This window comes from Galeopterus variegatus, unplaced genomic scaffold, assembly GCF_000696425.1.
Source record: "Galeopterus variegatus unplaced genomic scaffold, G_variegatus-3.0.2 Scaffold8057, whole genome shotgun sequence".
NCBI lineage: Eukaryota > Metazoa > Chordata > Mammalia > Dermoptera > Cynocephalidae > Galeopterus > Galeopterus variegatus.
The window spans coordinates 36,236-36,890 of record NW_007734168.1 but is presented as its reverse complement, the minus strand read 5'-3'; the positions used below and the strand labels follow the sequence as shown (position 1 = coordinate 36,890).

Sequence of the window (655 nt, the reverse complement as noted above, 5' to 3'; positions counted from 1 at the left end):
ACATCACTGGCCATGTATGTGGGTACTTCAAAAAGTTCACGGAAAGATTTGTATCATCTTTCAAATCTATTTTTCCATGACGTTTTTGAAGTACCCCCATATTAAGAATTACACCCACAAAAATACTAACAGCCAGCATGCACACAGTTATCACAGATGAGGTGTCAGTTCTTATTGACTGAAGGGTCTAGCTGGGGAGAAGGGCTCATCCTGTGTGTTCTCTGTCTCTGGTGCACCAGCAATCACAGAGGTGGTGAAATGTGAGCATGAGAGGGCTGTGCACCTCTTTGTTGACTCCCTGGTGAATCAGGACAAGCCGAGCTTCGCCTTCCAATGCACCGATTCCAACCGTTTCAAAAAGGGGATCTGTCTCAGCTGCCGGAAGAACCGTTGTAACAGCATTGGCTACAATGCCAAGAAAATGAGGAACAAGAGGAACAGCAAAATGTATCTAAAAACCCGGGCAGGCATGCCTTTCAGAGGTAACCTTCAGTCCCCAAAGTGCCCCTGAAGAAGGCACTTTTTCCTCCTTCTTAATACCGTGCTGCAGCACAGGGCACATGCCAGTCCAGGAAATGAGGCCAGCACAATTAATTCAAATCATTGCAAATCAGATTACATTGTGCATGCTCTAGGAAATTAATCTTTAAAAAAA

The 655-nt window shown here is 44.9% G+C and overlaps 1 protein-coding gene across 1 annotated transcript in view; it reads left to right on the top strand.

Annotated features, from left to right (window-relative positions):
* LIPG (lipase, endothelial) overlaps nt 1–655 on the top strand; it is a 30,052-nt gene that overhangs the window by 19,726 nt on the left and 9,671 nt on the right. The window contains 1 exon segment of the mRNA XM_008592587.1: nt 240–501. Within this exon segment, the coding sequence (XP_008590809.1) occupies nt 240–501 (262 nt within the window).